This window comes from Ranitomeya imitator, chromosome 10 (assembly GCF_032444005.1).
Source record: "Ranitomeya imitator isolate aRanImi1 chromosome 10, aRanImi1.pri, whole genome shotgun sequence".
Taxonomy (NCBI): domain Eukaryota; kingdom Metazoa; phylum Chordata; class Amphibia; order Anura; family Dendrobatidae; genus Ranitomeya; species Ranitomeya imitator.
The window spans coordinates 108,960,074-108,979,711 of NC_091291.1; the positions used below are offsets into that span (position 1 = coordinate 108,960,074).

Below are 19,638 nucleotides of genomic sequence, written 5' to 3' on the forward strand. Positions count from 1 at the left end.
TGCATCACCACTGCATGCGGCTGATTCAGGTGGTGGACGGTTCCTCTCCACCCCCCTTTCTGGGGCTGGTGGATGGAGGCTTCCCAACCCCTGCACCGTCCCTGTCTTTCACCCCAGATACCTCAGCCCCTGGTGCACTGCTCCATCAGGGTAAGTGTCTCGTGGGAAGGGGGGGTGGTCGCCGGTTTGGCGGTCCGAAGGGCTCCCCATTTTCTAGTGGCACACTTTATTTCTGGGCCTCTTGTTGTCCCGGCCTTCAGCGGCAGCGCTGGGCCGATGCCGCAAATTTAGTCCCCGGCTTCGGCCTAGCCGGCCGGGGATCTGGCGCTTCCCGATAGGCTCCGCCCCCTTTTTCGCGTCATTGCGCGGCGCCGCCCCCTGGTCCTGGTGCTTCTCGCTGTGTGCGAGATCTCTCCCCCAGGTCTCGGCGGCCATCTTGGATCCTCATCTGCACGCCGCAGCTCCAGGTCTCCCAGCCGCAGCGTCTTCCACGTGCAGCTCTGTGCACGCCGGCTGTCGCCTAGTCCTCCTGCCGTCTCCCTCTTCCTCGGTGGGACACAGGACCAGGGTAAGGAGACCGTCAGCTCTCTCCTGCAGCGCCGCCCTCGCTTCCTTAGGCTAGACCCTGGGTATCTGGCATTAGTTTACACCATGTCTCAGTCTAAGACTAAAAAATCCGCAAAGGTGCATTCGACCTTTTTTTCTGCGTGTACCACCTGCCAGGCTCCACTTCCCCACCCTCAAAGCTCTCCCCTCTGCTCTGCCTGCGATGCCCCATGTGCCCAGGAGCCCTCCACCGCCACCGACTCCGGTGTACCTAGCCCCCCCCGTGGGTCGCTTCACTTTCGCAGTCCGTGGATTTTTTAGCCAACGCCATCAAATCCATTCAAAATCCTCCCGGGGAACGGGGCAATCCGTTACAGGTCCTAAGAGATCCCTTCGTAGCAGGGGAATCGTCGGCCAGCAGGGGCCGCTCTCTCCATAAAGAGGCACGGTCATCCAGAAAACGGATCCGTACTACCTCTCCTGAGCGTTCACCTCGCCACTCAGATTCTGGCAGCTCCACCTCTTGCTCACCCTCTTTGGGGGCTCGCAGCGTTCACGACTCTGAACATGAGTCCGAGGTATCATTGGACCCGGAGGCTCCGGAGTTCAGAGCTACGGTTGACTCCCTCATTGTAGCAGTCAGTCACGCGCTTAAGGTGGATGATGACCCTAATTCCGCTCCGGAACACGCGGTCTCTTTTACCAGAACCAAGCGTTCCCACAAGACTTTTGCCTCTCACCCAGCTTTTCTAGATATAGTCAAGCGACACAGGGAGCGTCCAGATAAGCGTTTCTCGGGTAAGAAGGATCTGGTATCGAAGTATCCCTTCTCAGCAGATCTCGTGAAAGACTGGACGGATCCCCCTATAGTAGATCCTCCGGTCTCGCGCCTGGCCTCTAAAACGCTTCTTTCAGTCCCGGACAGCGCTTCAATTAAGAGTCCCACTGAACGCCAGCTAGACTCTCTAGCTCGCTCAGTGTATGATGCCTCAGGCTCTTCCCTGTCCCCCTCCTTCGCCGCGGCTTGGGTGACCAAGGCAATGGTTTCCTGGGCGGATGCTCTAGCGAAATTCATTCATGAACAGAACCTCCCGTCTGAGATGGCGGACCTGGCTAAGCAGTTAGCCATGGCTAGTGATTATGTGATGTACGCATCCCTCGATGCGGCGAATTGCGCAGCATCGGCGGCTTCTAACGCCATCGCTATTAGAAGGGCTCTTTGGCTCAGAGAGTGGCGCACAGACTCCTCCTCTAAAAAATCTCTGATCTCTCTCCCTTTTCAAAGCGGGCGCCTTTTCGGCGAAAAGCTTGACCAGCTTATTTCCGACGCCACGGGGGGAAAGAGCAAGTTCCTTCCCCAACAGAGGCCCAAGGCGGCTTTCCAGCGCCAGCCTTATTTTCGCTTTCGGCCCTTTCGTACCAGCCCAGCCTGGTCCAATCCTACCGGTCTTCCCAGATCGGACCGATCCGCTCGCACAGACAGAGACGCTCGCCCCTCCTTCAGGCCGAACCCTTCCTGGAGCGGAAAACCTAGGCAGCCCAGAACCCGAGGTTCCAGACCTCCCAGATTCCCGTCTCAATGACTCGGGAACGGCGCCAGTCGATACCACCAGAGTAGGCGGACGTCTACTCCTTTTTCAGCAGGCCTGGCTCTCCGTCGTTCACGACGGATGGGTCAGGGACCTGGTATCGTCTGGCTACAAAATAGAGTTCTCCTCTCCTCCTCCAATTCGGTTTTTCCCCTCTCGTCTACCCAGTTCGGGAGCTCAGTCTCGCGCCCTTCTTTGCGCCATTCACGCTCTCCGCCAGAGCGGGGTCATTGTTCCGGTCCCGGAACACGAGAGGTTCAAAGGTTTCTACTCAAACCTCTTCGTCGTGCCAAAGAAGGACGGAAAGGTGCGCCCCATTTTGGATCTGAAGCTCCTGAACAAGTGCGTAAGAGTCCGGCACTTCAGGATGGAATCGCTCAGATCGGTCATCTCTTCGATGGAAAGAGGGGAATTCTTGGCCTCGATAGACATCAAGGATGCCTATCTTCACATCCCGATTTTCCCGCCTCATCAAAGGTTCCTCCGCTTTGCCGTTCTGGAGGACCACTTCCAGTTCACGGCCTTACCCTTCGGTCTTGCCACGGCGCCCAGGGTATTCACCAAGGTCATGGCGGCTGTCATGGCCATCCTTCATTCTCGAGGAGTCGTCGTGTTACCTTACTTAGACGATCTCATAAAGGGCCCGTCTTTCCAAACCTGCGAGTCAAGCGTCCACATTACCCTGGATTCTCTTTCGCGCCTGGGCTGGCTGATCAACTTGGACAAGTCCTCTCCCGTTCCTGCCCGTCGGATCTCCTTTCTGGGAATGATCCTGGACACTTCAAGGGGGCTGGTCTTGCTTCCTCGGTCCAAGGCTCAAGCGCTTCAGCAGGGAGCCCGAACGCTCTGTCATCCTCGCCCGCGAACCATTCGGTTCGCCATGAAGATCCTGGGAAAGATGGTTGCAGCAATCGAAGCGGTTCCTTTCGCTCAACTCCATCTCCGCCCCTTACAACAGGCTTTGCTGGACAACTGGGACAGGAGTCTCCCATCTCTCGACCGCCCTTGCGGTCAGACAATCTCTCGTATGGTGGACCCTGGGTCAATCTCTTCTCCAGGGGAAGTCCTTCCTCCCGATCCGCTGGTTAGTGATAACTACCGACGCCAGTCTTCTCGGCTGGGGGGCGGTGTTTCTTCACCACTCTGCCCAGGGCCGTTGGACAGTTTGGGAATCCAGGCTCCCCATCAACATCCTGGAGATTCGTGCTATCAGACTTGCCCTGAGTCGCTTTCACACCCTGCTCGCGGGTCATCCTATACGAGACCAATCGGACAACGTCACGGCGGTGGCTTACATCAACCACCAGGGGGGTACCCGCAGCAGGGCGGCGATGCAGGAAGTCTCTCACATCCTTCGTTGGGCCGAAACCAACCATTCCATCATCTCTGCGGTGCACATTCCGGGAGTCGAGAACTGGGCGGCGGACTTCCTGAGCCGCCAGGGCCTTGCCTCGGGGGAGTGGGAACTCCACCCAGAGGTCTTTCGACAGATCTGTCTTCGCTGGGGGACCCCGGACGTGGATCTGATGGCGTCCAGATTGAACGCCAAGGTTCACAACTTCGTTGCTCGTTCTCGGGATCCCCAGGCTATCGGAGTGGACGCGCTGATATTCCCGTGGCATCAGTTTCAACTCCCATACGTGTTTCCTCCTCTTCCCTTACTGCCGAAGGTGATCCGAAAGATCAAGACGGAGGGGGTTCCGGTCATTCTGGTCGCCCCAGATTGGCCACGCCGCACTTGGTACGCGGAACTTGTTCAGCTCGTAGCCGACGTTCCCTGGCGGTTACCAGACCGCCCAGACCTACTTCGCCAAGGTCCGATCTGCCACCAGAGCTCAGGGGCCCTACGTTTAACGGCGTGGCTGTTGAAACCTGGATTCTAACTCGTGCCGGTTTCTCTCAGCAGGTCATTCCCACCATGTTAAGTGCTCGTAAGGCGTCTTCCGCCTCCATTTACCACCGCGTCTGGAAAACCTTCTTCTCATGGTGCAGGCTCCGAGGGCTCCCTCCGCTCGTTTTCTCTATCCCTTGCATCTTGAATTTCCTTCAGTCCGGTCTGGACTCCGGATTGGCACTGAGTTCCCTCAAAGGCCAGATCTCAGCGTTATCCGTGCTGTTTCAGCGCAGGATCGCCGCCAACCTCCAAGTCAAGACCTTCATTCAGGGAGTCTCCCATGTGGTTCCTCCTTACAGGATGCCGTTAGAAACCTGGGATCTCAACTTGGTCCTGGGGGTTCTTCAGGAACCCCCGTTCGAACCCCTTCAAGACGTTCCGCTCTCTGTCCTCTCATGGAAGGTTGCCTTCCTGGTAGCGGTGACGTCCATCAGAAGGGTTTCAGAGCTCGCCGCTTTGTCCTGCCGGGCACCGTTCCTGGCCTTTCATCAGGACAAAGTGGTCCTACGCCCTTCTCCGGCGTTTCTTCCGAAGGTGGTCTCATCTTTTCATCTTAACGAGGACATCATCCTTCCTTCTTTTTGCCCGCAGCCCAAGCATAGGGTCGAGAAGGCTCTCCATACTCTTGACGTGGTACGGGCCCTCAGAAGGTACATCTCCAGAACGGCTCATTTCAGAAAATCGGACGCCCTTTTCGTGCTCCCGGAGGGTCACAGAAAGGGTTTGGCTGCGTCTAAATCCACGATAGCCAGATGGATCCGATCTGCTATCCAGGAATCCTATCGGGTCAGGGGCAGTCCTATCCCGGCGGGGATTAGAGCACACTCCACTCGGTCGATGGGTGCTTCCTGGGCCATCCGGCACCAGGCAACAGCGGAGCAGGCTTGAAAGGCCGCAACGTGGTCCAGCCTGCATACCTTCACAAAGCATTACAATGTTCACATCCATTCCTCTGCGGACGCGGCCCTTGGCAGGCGTATTCTGCAAGCGGCCATTGCGCATTTGTAGTCAGATGGTACACGGAGTTATTTGGTTGTATTGTTTCCCTCCCAGGGACTGCTTTGGGACGTCCCATGGTCCTGTGTCCCCCAATGAGGCGAAGGAGAAATAGGGATTTTTGTGTGTACTCACCGTAAAATCCTTTTCTCCGAGCCACTCATTGGGGGACACAGCACCCACCCTGGTAGCCTTACGGCTCGTTACCTTTTTTGGTCTTTGACTGTTTGTTTGACATGTTATATTCTAATGTTACTTGATATATTGTTGTTATTATCCTACTGCTTTTGCACTGAACTGGGTGTCTGGAAACCAGTATGAGGGTGTATACTGCAGGGGAGGAGCTAACCTTTTTTTGTCTCCGCTTAGTGTCAGCATCCTAGTGACGGCAGCATAACCCATGGTCCTGTGTCCCCCAATGAGTGGCTCGGAGAAAAGGATTTTACGGTCAGTACACACAAAAATCCCTATATATATATATATATATATATATATATATATACTGTGGCAGCGGTCATACTGTGAATGTCTCCATTGCAGAGAGATCACTCTATTTCTATGTATTTTATATTAATATTGATTACACTTTGCATTTTAGCAAAACGAGGTGGCGTGGTCCCAGCTGCCCGCTGTGTTCATGGGACCAGCAGGACTGCTAAGCCCCATCAATTGTAAGTTACAGATTTTTTACTGTGAGCTTGTGGATCTGTTGCCTGAATTTAACCTCTTAACGACCTGTGACGTATAGGTACCCTCCCTCAAGACCAGTGGTTCTCAAGCTTTCTAATGTCGTGACCCCGCAATACAGTTCCTCATGTTGCGGTGACCCCAAACCCAAAAATTATTTTGGTGGCTACTTCATAGCTGTAATTTTGCTACAGTTATGATTCGGAATGTAAATACCTGATATGCATTATGTATTCTCATTGCTACAAATCAAACATAATTTAAACATAGTGATTAATCACAAAAACAATAATTATATGTTGAGAAATATTTATTACTAATTCCAATAAATAACATTTCACCATGGCATAGCATGGGTTTAAATATAACGGGGCCTATTTGGCTGGCAGATTCCTCAGTGTGAATGGAGCCTTAGGGCCCGTTCACACTACATTTTCCTATGCAGTAAATTTAGCGCTGAAAATGGTTTGCCTCCTATTTTCATCAATGGGAGTCCAAAAGATTGAGCACTGAAAATTGAGCACTGAAAAAAGCACCTTACACTTACACAGTATTGTGTGTATGGTGTGTGTACTGTTTTTATAATTATTAACCTTTTTTACACCAGCAGGCTGTCTCGCAGGCTCTCTTGGCTCTCCGCCTCCTAGGCTTCTGTCCTCCGGCGCTTGCTGCGTCTGCCCACTGATGACTTCAGCAAGCGCCGGACACAAGTAATGCGCTGCTATGGATGAGCAGGGGCACTGCTATGGACTGTGGAGCGTTCCCCCCGCTTCCCCGGCCCCTAAGGCCCCGGACGGATGATGCAATCACGTCTAAGCATGCGCACAGTCGCCTCCGCCATCATTGTGTGGGTGGCACGTGTGCAGTGGGAACCTGTGTCCTGTGTGCAGAACTTCAATATAATGGAGGCGGCACATGCGCAGATCGAGATTTCAGCTCAGTGAATATTATCCATCACCGCTTTTGAGCCATTTGGATGTTTTAGCCTTAGAAGTGAGATGTTGCTTCCTCCACCGCAGTGTTTTTATGATTTATTTTTTAGGACTTTTTTTTTGTATTCCTCATTTCTTGGTGTTTCCGCAGCCCCCATTGGAGAAGACCCGGTGTTTAAAATGTTGTATGAAAAAAACCCAGCTCATAGTGTGTTTGAGCGGCGGCTAGAAGTGAGCACAAGACCTTTAAATATCATTTATAACCCTCAAGCAATCACCAAAGTGGCCGACTTCTTTTACAAAGGCAAAGTTCACAGTTCAGGTAACTTACATCTGTGTGTTATACTCCAGTTATGATGAATTTCAACATTGCTAGTTAATAACGTTGGGTAGAACGGAGCACGGGTATACACCCTGCCATTACGAGGATGACTCTAGGTACAAGAAAAAGTGGCGGCTCTGCCTGGTGGGCTATTCTCTCATGTCAGACACTGAACAGCTCTGTTTTAGCATATTTATCCCTCTCTCTGTGCCTTTTTCCCCCTCACTTTTTATCCCTCTCTCTGTCTTTAACCCTTTCTCCTTGTCTTTATCCCTCTCTGTCTTTATCCATTTGTGTCTTTATCCCTCTCTCTGTATTTTTATCCCTCTCTGTGTCTTTATCCCTCTCTCTGTGTCTTTATCCCTCTCTCTGTGTCTTTATCCCTCTCTGTCTTTATCCATTTGTGTCTTTATCCATCTCTGTCTTTAACCCTTTCTCTGTGTCTTTATCCCTCTCTCTGTGTCTTTATCTATCTGTGTCTTTATCCCTCTCAATGTGTTTTTATCCCTCTCTCTTTGTGTCTTTATCCCTTTCTCTGTGTCTTTATCCCTCTCTGTGTCTTTATCCATCTGTGTCTTTATCCCTCTCTCTGTGTCTTTATCCATCTGTGTCTTTATCCTTCTCTCTGTGGCTTTATCGCTCTCTCTGTGTCTTTATCCATCTGTGTCTTTATCCCTCTCTCTGTGTCTTTATCCATGTGTGTCTTTATCCATCTGTGTCTTTATCCCTCTCTCTGTGTCTTTATCCCTCTCTCTGTGTCTTTATCCCTTTCTCTGTGTCTTTATCCATCTGTGTCTTTATCCCTCTCTGTGTGTCTTTATCCATCTCTGTCTTTATCCCTCTCTCTGTCTTTATCCATCTGTGTCTTTATCTCTCTCTCTGTGTCTTTATCCATTTGTGTCTTTATCTCTCTCTCTGTGTCTTTATCCATTTGTGTCTTTATCCCTCTCTCTGTGTCTTTATCCCTCTCTGTGTCTTTATCCATCTCTGCCTTTATCCATCTGTGTCTTTATCCCTCTCTCTGTGTCTTTATCGCTCTCTCTCTCTCTTTATCCCTTTCTCTGTCTTTATCCATCTGTGTCTTTATCCCTCTCTCTGTGTCTTTATCCCTCTCTCTGTGTCTTTATCCATCTGTCTCTTTATCCCTCTCTCTGTGTCTTTATCCACCTCTGTCTTTATCCCTCTCTCTGTGTCTTTATCCCTCTCTCTGTGTCTTTATCCATCTCTGTCTTTATCCCTCTCTCTGTCTCTTTATCCCTCTCTCTGTGTCTTTATCCATCTCTGTCTTTATCCCTCTCTCTGTGTCTTTATCCCTCTCTCTGTGTCTTTATCCCTCTCTCTGTGTCTTTATCCCTCTCTGTCTTTATCCATTTGTGTCTTTATCCATTTGTGTCTTTATCCCTCTCTCTGTCTTTATCCCTTTCTCTGTGTCTTTATCCCTCTCTCTGTGTCTTTATCCATCTGTGTCTTTATCCCTCTCTCTGTGTCTTTATCCATCTCTGTCTTTAACCCTTTCTCTGTGTCTTTATCCCTCTCTCTGTGTCTTTATCTATCTGTGTCTTTATCCCTCTCAATGTGTTTTTATCCCTCTCTCTTTGTGTCTTTATCCCTCTCTGTGTCTTTATCCATCTGTGTCTTTATCCCTCTCTGTGTGTCTTTATCCATCTCTGTCTTTATCCCTCTCTCTGTGTCTTTATCCATCTGTGTCTTTATCCCTCTCTCTGTCTTTATCCATCTGTGTCTTTATCCTTCTCTCTGTGGCTTTATCGCTCTCTCTGTGTCTTTATCCATCTGTGTCTTTATCCCTCTCTCTGTGTCTTTATCCATGTGTGTCTTTATCCCTCTCTCTGTGTCTTTATCCCTCTCTCTGTGTCTTTATCCCTTTCTCTGTGTCTTTATCCATCTGTGTCTTTATCCCTCTCTGTGTGTCTTTATCCATCTCTGTCTTTATCCCTCTCTCTGTGTCTTTATCCATCTGTGTCTTTATCCCTCTCTCTGTCTTTATCCATCTGTGTCTTTATCTCTCTCTCTGTGTCTTTATCCATTTGTGTCTTTATCTCTCTCTCTGTGTCTTTATCCATTTGTGTCTTTATCCCTCTCTCTGTGTCTTTATCCCTCTCTGTGTCTTTATCCATCTCTGCCTTTATCCATCTGTGTCTTTATCCCTCTCTCTGTGTCTTTATCGCTCTCTCTCTCTTTATCCCTTTCTCTGTCTTTATCCATCTGTGTCTTTATCCCTCTCTCTGTGTCTTTATCCCTCTCTCTGTGTCTTTATCCATCTGTCTCTTTATCCCTCTCTCTGTGTCTTTATCCATCTCTGTCTTTATCCCTCTCTCTGTGTCTTTATCCATCTGTGTCTTTATCTCTCTCTCTGTCTTTATCCATTTGTGTCTTTATCCCTCTCTGTGTCTTTATCCATTTGTGTCTTTATCCCTCTCTCTGTGTCTTTATCCATCTGTGTCTTTATCCCTCTCTCTGTGTCTTTATCCATTTGTGTCTTTATCCCTCTCTCTGTGTCTTTATCCCTCTATGTGTCTTTATCCATCTCTGCCTTTATCCGTCTGTGTCTTTATCCCTCTCTGTCTTTATCCCTCTCTGTGTTTTTATCCCTCTCTGTGGCTTTATCCCCCTCGCTCTTTATCCCTCTCTCTGTGTCTTTATCCCTCTCTTTGTGTCTTTTCCCCCCCCTCTCCCATCTTTCTCACTATATTTCTTGTTTTCTATTTCTAAAAATGGTACTATATATACACTGTGTGCAGAATTATTAGGCGAGTTGTATTTTGATCACATGATACTTTTTATACATGCTGTCCTACTCCAAGCTGTTCAGGCTTGAGAGCCAACTACCAATTAAGTAAATCAGGTGATGTGCATCTCTGTAAGGCTGCCGTCACACTAGCAGTCTTTGGTCAGTATTTTACATCAGTATTTGTAAGCCAAAACCAGGAATGGGTGATAAATGCAGAAGTGGTGCATATGTTTCTATTATACTTTTCCTCTAATTGTTCCATATGCCCCATATCCAAGATGGCGGCTGCTCCCTCTTCACAACATCAAAACCCTATATAAGGTGTGCTTAATTATTAGACAACGTCCTTTCCTTTGGCAAAATGGGTCAGAAGAGAGATTTGATGGGCTCTGAAAAGTCCAAAATTGTGAGATGTCTTGCAGAGGGATGTAGCAGTATTGAAATTGCCAAACTTTTGAAGCGTGATCACCAAACAATCAAGCATTTCATGGCAAATAGCCAACAGGGTCGCAAGAAGCGTGTTGGGCAAAAAAGGCGCAAAAAAGGCGCAAAATAACTGCCCATGAATTGAGGAAAATCAAGCGTGAAGCTGCCAAGATGCCATTTGCCACCAGTTTTGCCTTATTTCAGAGCTGCAACGTTACTGGAGTAACAAAAAGCACAAGGTGTGCGATACTCCAGGACATGGCCAAGGTAAGGAGGCTGAAAAACGACCACCTTTGCACAAGAAACATAAGATAAAACGTCAAGACTGGGCCAAGAAATATCTTAAGACTGACTTTTCAAAGGTTTTATGGACTGATGAAATGAGAGTGACTCTTGATGAGCCAGATGGATGGGCCAGAGGCTGGATCAGTAAAGGGCAGAGAGCTCCACTCCGACTCAGACGCCAGCAAGATGGAGGTGGGGTACTGTATTATTATTATTATTATTATTTATTGTTATAGCGCCATTTATTCCATGGCGCTTTACATGTGAGGAGGGGTATACATAATGTAAACACGTACAATAGTCTTAAACAATTCAAGTCATAACTTGTACAGGAGGAATGAGGACCCTGCCCGCGAAGGCTCACAATCTACAAGGGATGGGCTGGTATCATCAAAGATGAACTTGTGGGACCTTTTCGGGTTGAGGATGGAGTGAAGCTCAACTCCCAGACCTACTGCCAGTTTCTGGAAGACAAATTCTTCAAGCAGTGATACAGGAAGAAGTCGGTATCGTTCAAGAAAAACAAGATTTTCATGCAGGACAATGCTCCATCACATGCCTCCAACTACTCCACAGCGTGGCTGGCCAGTAAAGATCTCAAAGAAGAAAAAATAATGACATGGCCCCCTTGTTCACCTGATCTGAACCCCATAGAGAACCTGTGGTCCCTCATAAAATGTGAGATCTACAGGGAGGGAAAACAGTACACCTCTCGGACCAGTGTCTGGAGGCTGTGGTGGCTGCTGCACGCAATGTTGGTCGTAAACAGATCAAATTGCCAGTAGATTTTTGGGATATGTTGTCCCTGTGCTGCTTTTCTTCGTAAACAGATCAAGCAACTCACAGAATCTATGGATGGAAGCTGCTGAGTGTCATCATAAAGAAAGGTGGCTATATTGGTCACTCATTTTTGGGGGTTTTGTTTTTGCATGTCAGAAATGTTTATTTCTAAATTTTGTGCAGTGATATTGGTTTACCTGGTGAAAATAAACAAGTGAGATGGGAATATATTTGGTTTTTATTAAGTTGCCTAATAATTCTGCACAGTAATAGTTACCTGCACAAACAGATATCCTCCTAAGATAGCCAAATCTAAAAAAAAAACCCTACTCCAACTTCCAAAAATATTAAGCTTTGATATTTATGAGTCCTTTGGGTTGATTGAGAACATAGTTGTTGATCAATAATAAAAATAATCCTCTAAAATACAACTTGCCTAATAATTCTGCACCCAGTGTATTGCCCCTGTATTCCTCTCACTCTCCATCTCTTGCTCTCCATATCTTTATCTGGCTCTCTGTTTATCCCTCTCTCTCTCTTTCTCCATCTGTCTTTCCCTTGATTTCTATCCTTTGCTGTGCCTCTCTTCACCTCTCATTTTCTCTATATTTCACCCTCTCTCCGGGTTTCTCTCTTTTTCCTGCTTTCTCTCTATGCTTCTCTTTTTATCTCATGGTCTTTTCATCCATACACTCCGTGTCTCCCTCTCGCCATCCCTTGTTCTTCATTCTTGACTCTGGCTCTTCATCTCCCTCTCCATCTTTCACTCTCTTATGTTCAGTCTTTCACCCTCTTTGTCTCATGTACTTTATCACCCGCTATATATCTATTCCCTGCTTTTTCTTTATACCTTTCTTTTATCTCCACTGTCTTTTCATTTATACTCTTTTCCCTTTCTGCTTCTTTTGCTCTTTATTCTTGACACGCGCTCTTCACTCTCTCTTACGCTCACACTTCATTTTTCACTCTCTCCATCTTTTGCTCTTTGTACTCTGCTCTGTCTTTCCTGCTTTTCCCATTTATATAATTGCAGACCCGGCATTATGAGTCTAGTACCTGACACAGAAACAGGGACACTGCGTCTGAAATGTCACGGAAGAGGCTGCGACTTCATTACAGAGACGACGGACCAATTCTTAGTCATCAGTTACCAATTGTTACACACATCATGAAGTATTTCCTTCTTTCAGGGTTTGGATATCAGTCGGAGCTGGAGCTCCGAGTGGCTGAAGCTGCGAGGAGACAATACAATAAGTTAAAAATACAAACAAAAGCTGAAATTCGACAAACAATTGATCGGTTACTGGTCGGGGAATTCATTGTGAGTGTTCTGTAGCAATGCCTTGTATTTTACTGGATTTATATCCTACTGTTGAATGTTTTTGTCTGATTTTCTTCTTCTTCTTCTCAGGAAAACAGTCGGCGCTGGACATTGCGTCTTGATATCTGTGCCCCTCAGGTCATCTTTCCTGATGATTTCCTGAGCAAAGATCCAGTTTTAGTAGTGGTGGACTTAGGAAGAATTTTACTAACCAATTCCCAAGGTAGAAAACTTGTATAAGAATTGTTTATTCCATGTGACTTTTATAACGTGTTCATACAGCTACATAGTCTTAATTTTACTGTTTACAAGCAGAATTAATCTACGTAAGTTGAGTAACTTAAAAAATACAATTCATTTCTTATCTTGTACTGATCCTGAGTTACATCCTGTATTATACCCCAGAGCTGCACTCACTATTCTGCTGGTGCAGTCACTGTGTACATACATTACATTACTGATCCTGAGTTACATCCTGTATTATACCCCGGAGCTGCACTCACTATTCTGCTGGTGGAGTCACTGTGTACATACATTACATTACTGATCCTGTACTGATCCTGAGTTACATCCTGTATTATACTCCAGAGCTGCACTCACTATTCTGCTGGTGCAGTCACTGTGTACATACATTACATTACTGATCCTGTACCGATCCTGAGTTACATCCTGTATTATACCCCAGAGCTGCACTCACTATTCTGCTGGTGCAGTCACTGTGTACATACATTACATTACTGATCCTGAGTTACATCCTGTATTATACCCCGGAGCTGCACTCACTATTCTGCTGGTGGAGTCACTGTGTACATACATTACATTACTGATCCTGTACTGATCCTGAGTTACATCCTGTATTATACTCCAGAGCTGCACTCACTATTCTGCTGGTGCAGTCACTGTGTACATACATTACATTACTGATCCGGAGTTACATCCTGTATTATACTCCAGAGCTGTACTCCCTATTCTGCTGGTGCAGTCAGTGTGTACATACATTACATTACTGATCCTGTGCTGATCCTGAGTTACATCCTGTATTATACTCCAGAGCTGCACTCACTATTCTGCTGGTGCAGTCAATGTGTACATACATTACATTACTGATCCTGATTTACATCCTGTATTATACTCCAGAGCTGCACTCGCTATTCTGCTGGTGCAGTCACGGTGTACATACGTTACATTATTGATCCTGAGTCACATCCTGTATTATACCCCAGAGCTGCACTCACTATTCTTCTGGTTGAGTCACTGTGTACATACATTACATTACTGATCCTGTACTGATCCTGAGTTACATCTTGTATTATACCCCAGAGCTGCACTCACTATTCTGCTGGTTCAGTCACTGTGTACATACATTACATTACTGATCCTGAGTTACATCCTGTATTATACTCCAGAGCTGCATTCACTATTCTGTATTGTAATGTAAGTATATCGAGACTCCACCAGCAGAGTGCAGCACTTGAATATAATACAGGATGTATTTCAGAATTAGTACAGGATAAGTAATGACTATACACACTTATCCTGTATTCCTTAGTTACATCCTGTATTATACTCAAGAGCTGCACTCTGGCCCCAGAACTTAAATTTCCTAGCTTCCCTTATGGGTGCAAAATCTTTACAAAGTTTGCTCTGGTGAGTTACCATCAATGTATTGTTGTGGATTGCTACAGTATTGTGATAAGGTGTTGTGGGTGTGTATCCTACAAGAAGTTGGTTGCTTGCATTTATAATTCTGATGACCAGCAGAAGTGTGACTGCTGCTCTGGAGCATAATTCAGGCTGTAACTTAAAATCAGCACAGGATAGCTAATGTTACATTTTATGAACAAATGTGATCAGATCTGAAATTGAAAGGTTAGACACAAATCTGCACGCCAGGCTGCACAGATGATTAAATAGTAAGTCGGTTGCTGAGTATGGGACATCTGCTCCTTTGGGCTGTGCAGCATAGTTTCTCCCCTCTGGGTGGGAGAGAAAGGCTGCATAACCCATTTAACTTTTAGATTGCTATATTGATACAGTTTTCATCTTTCTGAGGGTGTTCATCTACTCCTCCACTACTGCTGCTCCTTAATAGTTGGGGGTAGAAGTGTGCATTGTGGTAGCATTAAAAAAAAAAGTTTTCTGATCACACACCTTCCTAAAATGCTACCCAGTATGAAGCAATCTCTGAAAGTTCTGTCTGTAGAGGGTCTGTCAGTGGTCACCTTCGAAGCACTACAATGGCTACCATGGACAGACTTGGCGCAAGCCACTCTATTTACCAGGTTCCACGTGATTTTTTTGGCCTTCACCATTTTACTCCTGTACAGGCATCTGGACCTATACAGGGACCATAGTGTCAGCTACTGGCCGTTGGGGCAGGATGGCAGAAAGAATGGTCCAGAAGCCAGATCAGAAACGCGATGTTAGTGCAGGGACAAAATCGTAAGGCAGGAGAGTAGTTAAAAAAAAAAAAACACAGCCGTGGTCAAATGGGAATACAGACAAGACTATAGAAGTTCACTAAAGCTAGTCAAGTTATAGCTGGTAGGGAGCAGGAAGATATCAGGAGCTTAAATAGCTTGCAGCCCCACCCAGACTGCTCAGCGGGGAGGGGAACAGAAGTTAACACTAGATCTCTTAATCCCGGGAGGAACTACAAGTTCCAGAGGGCACAGAACTAGAGTGTTCTCCTTCGATGGCCTACAATGAGATTTCAGTGCCACCCTGTGCCCGGAGACAGGAATGGCTACCACTAATACTGGTGTCACATGTAATCATGAATATGTTATATTTATGTATATCTAAGTGTTTTCTGTGTGGCGCATCAAAAACTACTTTTTGCTTTTTGTCCTCCAGATCATTGCAAGCGAAAAGTTTTAGATCAGTTTTCTGCTGAAACAAATGAAATAAGCGATGACGAGTATAAAACCCCTTTAGCAACACCTACCAACAGTCCTCCGCCAGAAATGGATGTCAAAGCCGGGGTGGACACGTCTAGTGGCAGTAGAACAGAGCTGAGCGAAGAGCAGTTAGAAGCCTATTTACTAAGCAACAAAATGTATGAAAAGTACACTCTGTCATTTAAGGACTTGCAGATCATGGTCGGTCATGTGAAAGACAATTGGAAACATATTCAAGACAATGAAGTTGGGCCAACCCACGTTGTGGAAAAGTTCAACGTCCATCTACAACTGGAGCGGAGACTAATCTACACCTCGGATCCTCAGTACCCTGGCGCCGTGCTTTCTGGTACCCTTCCGGATCTGAAAATCCATGTCAACGAGGACAAGATATTCGCTTTAAGAAAATGCTTTACAAGCTTGTCCAATTCTGAGAACAGGACAGCAGATAATATGATCCTTAGGAAGGAGAAGATATTTCTTGACACTGACAACCATGGAAGGATGCCGGATTCAGTCATGAATCTGACTCAGAGCATTATCACTCTGGAGCAGCACACCAGAGAAGTTCTTGTGGAGTCGAAACTTCTTTTAGCCGAGTTTAAGATTAATTACATGCAACTCGGCGTAGAAAGCTGTGGCCGCTATATTTCACTTCTTAAAGTCTTTGGCTCTAACGCACATTTTGTAAAGAGACCCTACGACGCCGAGGTTTCTCTGACTGTCCACGGTCTTCTCATGGTGGACACCATGCAGACGTATGGATCAGACTTCGATCTTCTGATGGCTTCTCACAAAAACCTGTGTTTAGATGCCCCAACTGGAAGTCTGAGGGAAAGCCGGGCACAGTCTCCAGTGTCTGATACCAATGACTTTTCACCACCTAATTCATGCCCAAGCCAAAATAAGTATAACTCGCTCGAAAACATCACCTCAAAAGATCAAGAATCGCTTATAAAGATTGAATACCAGTTTGTGAGCTCGGAGTGTCCGTCCATGAATTTGGACAGCTCCTTGCAAGTAATGACTGTGCAGGTAAACAACCTAGACATCATCCTTAACCCCGAAACAATTGTAGAACTCATTGCTTTTCTTCAGAAGTCTTTTCCCCGAGATAATGACGATATTAGTCCTCAGCCTTTAAAAGTTGACTTTGAGACCAATTATAGCAAGCTGGAGACTTACCAGTCAACTTATGAGCAGAACACCCAAGTAGCCATCGACATTAATAGGTTAAACATTCTTCTGTTTAGGACAGTTGCTATGCCTGATGGGAATAACAGTGGGCGGAAGATTGCCACTGCCAGCATAGGTGGAACTAAGGTCAATCTGGCCTTAGGGAGTCGATTTTCTGTTAATGGTTCCCTTGGTTGCCTTCAGCTAATGGACCTAGCACAAGATTCTTCTAAAAACCAATATGTGATTAGTATAGGCAATACCTCGGCTTCAGAGAGTCAAGGAAGTGAAGATTGCTTTGAAGGCTTTTTCGTCCAAGGTCCTGCAACTTATGTTCCAATAGAGGCCTTAAATTTTACATTTATCGAGCAATCCAAAGAAGAATTTGCCCTGAACCTTAACATGGCTTCTTTACACTATAACCATTCAGCCAAGTTCCTAAAAGAGCTGACCCTATCCATGGACGAGCTAGAAGATAACTTCCGTAACATGTTGAAGACTGCCGCCTCCAAAGTGTCTTCTGTCCTTGCCACCAAAACCGCAGAGTATAGCGAAATGGTTTCGTTATTTGAAACCCCCCGTAAACTTCGGGACACCATGCTGTATGAGACAGATGAATATGACGGACCCTGTCTCGTAAATGTCAAAACAGACCCGGTAAAACTTATTCTAAATATCAACATTGAGTCTCCCATTGTGTCCATACCTCGTAGTCCTGGAAGTCCTGAGCTTCTGGTTGGTCATCTAGGGCAAATATTTATTCAGAATTTTGTATCGGATGATGAGCAGTCAAGAAGCGACCGGTTGCAGGTTGAAATCAAGGATATTAAGCTCTACTCGTTGAATAGTAGCAGTCTTGCTGGACGGAAAGATCTCCTGTGCTCAGAACAAGCGTCTTCACGGCCAATTTCGAGCTCTGCTAGTGTCAGCAGTCAGGAAGAAGCACATTTCACCCGCAGTGATTTCTTTGAATCTCTGCAAAAGAATCAAGGTGAGCTGCCATTAATAATGGTTATAGACCTATCTTATTTCCACTGTGCAGGTATTATAGAAACAGGTGTCATGAGAGTGCAGGGGCAGGGAACAGGCTCAGGAGCTGAGCCTGCTGTGTTATACAGTCAGCACCTTCCTGTAACAGCTGTGATTGGAGCTATTCTCATACAGCTTAATGGACTGAAATAAAAGAGGAAAAAAAACCTTGTGGGTCTTTGAAAATGGTGACACTGACCAAGTGAATTCTTGGACAGTTCAGAATTTTTTAAAGCCACTAAAATAATGTAAAAATAATATATAAATGTGGTATTGCTGTAATCGTACTGCGGTTCATGTTTACCACACAATGAAAGTTGTATTGTTTTTAGTTTTGTTTTTTACACTTTCCAGGACACAATATAGTAAAATGAACTTTGTCACTCCTAGCTACAACTTGTCCTGCAAGAAAACATGAAAAGTATAAAAGTTATGTCTCTTGGAAGAAGCGGAAACCTGAAATAGCAAAAATTAAGTTTGGCTACAACCTTAGCGGAACTATCACATGGTCAGGAGTGGCCAGTATTTGCTTGTATTTTATTCCCACTTCTCCCCTGATTATTTATTTTAAGTCTGCCATACGATTCCAGAGATATGGGCCTTTTTAATAAGTGCTAATTTTTATAGTCTTTACTAGGGGGCATGGCTCATTGGATCCTCTGGGGCATGTCGTTATCCTGATCCGCATAATTATCCTATATGCCTTGCCGCCCTTAGAGATCAGAAGGTATAATATAAGAGCAAAATCTCTTTAAGACAAGTTGTTTTTAAGTGATTAACGTTCCCATCCAGGCATACACGTGCGCACTAGATAATTTCTAAGAGAATCATATGTGTTCTGCATGAATCCTATTCTAGTAGGATTTGGGCACAATACTTGTGGCCATTGTCTGTTTACAGTGTTTTTGTATGCTTGATCAGTGTGTGTGGAGAACATGCCACCTAAGGGCATAACATTAGCACCACACTTATGTTTAGATATTTCTGCACCTCTTATTTGGCTCGTAGTAATTAAAGGGAACCTGTCACCCCCAAAATGAAAGGTGAGCTAAGCCCACCGGCATCAGGGGCTTATCTACAGCGTTCTGTAATAAGCCCCCGATGTATCCTGAAAGATGACAAAAAGAAGTTAGATTATACTCACCCGGGGTGGTCCCGCTGCTGTTCCGTCCAATGGGTGTCGCGGTCCGGGGCCTCCCATCTTCATAGGATGACGTCCTCTTCTGGTCTTCACGCTGCAGCTCCAGAGCAGGCGTACTTTGTCCTGTTGAGGGCAGAGCAAAGTACTGCAGTGCGCAGGCGCTGAGCCTCTCTGACCTTTCCCTGCGCCTGCGCACTGCAGTACTTTGCTCTGCCCTCAACAGGGCAGACAAAGTACGCCTGCTCCGGAGGCGCAGTGTGAAGACAAGAAGAGGACGTGATCGTAAGAATATGGGAGGCCCCGGACCGCGACGCCCATCGTACCGGGACCACCCCTGGGTGAGTATAATCTAACCTATTTTTCTCATCCTTCAGGTTACATCGGGGGCTTATCTACAGCATTCCAGAATGCTGTAGATAAGCCCCTGATGGCGATGGGCTTAGCTCAGCTTCCATTTTGGGGGTGACAGGTTCCCTTTAAAGATGATATGTCACTTGCTCAAAAAGATTGAGTTGAATATCTTGCAAACATCCTTGCGTTCCCCTGATTCTGCTTCTCTTTACCATTTTGTGCTGTGTCGCTCCATTGCAGCGTTATTCACATTTGCTTCTTCTGGAGCATGGTATGTGAAATCTCTGCTTGTAGTACAACTGGGCACTTTTTTATAGTTTCCTCTGGGAATGTGTGCCTTTCATCTACCTCCCAGACACTGCCAAGCTGTGATTGGCAGCCTCAGGGAGGGTAGGGTGAAAACGCCTTGAGTCCCTGCAGCTAACAGAAAAATGGCAGCACATGCGTGGCCTCTCTTTTAAAATAATTAAAGAGGTTGTCCACTACTTTAGCATTGATGACCTATTCTCAGGAT

General features: G+C 46.3%; 1 protein-coding gene across 2 annotated transcripts in view; it reads left to right on the forward strand.

Annotated features, from left to right (window-relative positions):
- The window catches only part of VPS13D (vacuolar protein sorting 13 homolog D), a 292,394-nt gene that overhangs the window by 82,111 nt on the left and 190,645 nt on the right, over window positions 1-19,638 (forward strand). For both annotated transcript variants that reach the window (XM_069741463.1, XM_069741464.1), the window contains exons 15-19: window positions 5,624-5,696; window positions 6,796-6,966; window positions 12,397-12,527; window positions 12,618-12,750; window positions 15,384-17,594. In XM_069741463.1, coding sequence (XP_069597564.1) covers window positions 5,624-5,696; window positions 6,796-6,966; window positions 12,397-12,527; window positions 12,618-12,750; window positions 15,384-17,594 — 2,719 coding nt within the window. The remainder of the gene's footprint in view (window positions 1-5,623; window positions 5,697-6,795; window positions 6,967-12,396; window positions 12,528-12,617; window positions 12,751-15,383; window positions 17,595-19,638) is intronic.